The 1,586-nt window shown below is 42.0% G+C and overlaps 1 protein-coding gene across 1 annotated transcript; it reads left to right on the plus strand.

The window, feature by feature from the left end:
* Nucleotides 1-416: 416 nt before the first annotated feature.
* Nucleotides 417-1,364, plus strand: LOC127558698 (olfactory receptor 10T2). Its single transcript, XM_051991939.1, has one exon. It carries the CDS (start codon nucleotides 417-419, stop codon nucleotides 1,362-1,364), a length of 948 nt encoding a protein of 315 aa, XP_051847899.1.
* Nucleotides 1,365-1,586: the final 222 nt, after the last annotated feature.

A 1,586-nucleotide genomic window follows, 5' to 3' on the forward strand; every position in this document is an offset into this window, starting at 1 on the left:
TTAAGGTTGTGAGGTAACATTTCTTGTCAAACATCACACAACTAGTAAATGATAGAGTAAAAATCTGATTTTTTTTTCGTGTGCTCCAAGTCCTTTACTACCCTGAGCTTCAGGTTTTCTTTCTTGGGCTTATATTTTTTTAAATGTTATTTTATTTATATTTATATGTATATGCATATACATGATACATATATACATATGTATATATTTAAGTATTTTTTAACTTTCCTGTGTCATAAAAAAAAACACTACTCTAGTGTGCTTTATATTTACATACTCTCTGTAAGTCAATTCCCAAAATTGAACTTGAAAATCTGTAAGACTCTTTCCAATTCTAAAATGTATAATAGTGATAATGATACTAACAATATAGCTAACCCATTGATTGAATTTATTCCTAGGAAAAAGTTGCTAAGATGCAAAGAATCAACCAAACCATTAGGGTCACCAAGTTTATCCTTGTAGGTTTCTCCAGCCTGGGTGAGTTACAGATGCTCCTTTTTGTGATCTTCCTATTTCTCTACATGACAATCCTGTTGGCCAATGCCACCATCATGACTGTGATCCGCTGTAGCCGGTCCCTCCACACCCCGATGTACGGCTTCCTTTTCATCCTCTCTTTTTCTGAAACCTGTTATACCTTTGTCATCATCCCCCAGCTCCTGGACCATTTGCTCTCGGATACTAAGACCATCTCTTTTGTGGCCTGCGCCACCCAACTCTTCTTCTTTCTGGGCTTTGCATGCACCAACTGCTTCCTCATCGCTGTGATGGGCTATGACCGTTATGTGGCCATCTGCTTCCCCCTGAGGTACATGATTATCATGAACAAGAGACTGGGGCTTGGACTTATATCTGTGTCTGCTGCTACAGGATTCTTCATTGCCCTGGTAGCCACCAATCTGATCTGTGACATGCCCTTCTGTGGCCCCAACAGGGTCAATCACTACTTCTGTGATATGGCACCTGTGATCAAGCTGGCCTGTACAGACACCCATGTGAAGGAATTAGTTCTATTCAGCCTCAGCATCCTTGTCATTATGGTTCCCTTTGTGCTAATCCTAATCTCCTATGGCTTCATTGTCAACACCATCCTTAAGATCCCATCAGCTGATGGGAAGCGTAAGGCATTTGCCACCTGTGCCTCTCATCTCACTGTAGTCATTGTCCACTATGGATGTGCCTCCATCATCTACCTTCGGCCCAAATCCAAGTCTGCATCAGATAAGGATCAGCTTGTGGCAGTAACATATACTGTAGTGACTCCCTTGCTCAATCCCCTTGTCTACAGCCTGAGGAATCAGGAAGTGAAGGCAGCACTGAAAAGAGTCTTCTGGAGGCCAGCACCTGCCAAGTTAGTCTGAAGGAGGCGTTTTAGTTTGTAAAGAATGGGGAAAAGATGCCCAAGGCATGTCTCCACCATGCTACAAGGATAGTTATTCAAAGGCTGGGGGCACTTTGTCCTTTTCATCCTGGAAAAGAGCAAACAAATATGAACCATATAATAGGGCATCATAAACATGCCCCATTGCCTCATGGCTATGATTTGATCCTCAGCATAACTTAGTAGGAGGGAAAGAGCTGAA

Source organism: Antechinus flavipes, chromosome 4 (assembly GCF_016432865.1).
Source record: "Antechinus flavipes isolate AdamAnt ecotype Samford, QLD, Australia chromosome 4, AdamAnt_v2, whole genome shotgun sequence".
Taxonomy (NCBI): domain Eukaryota; kingdom Metazoa; phylum Chordata; class Mammalia; order Dasyuromorphia; family Dasyuridae; genus Antechinus; species Antechinus flavipes.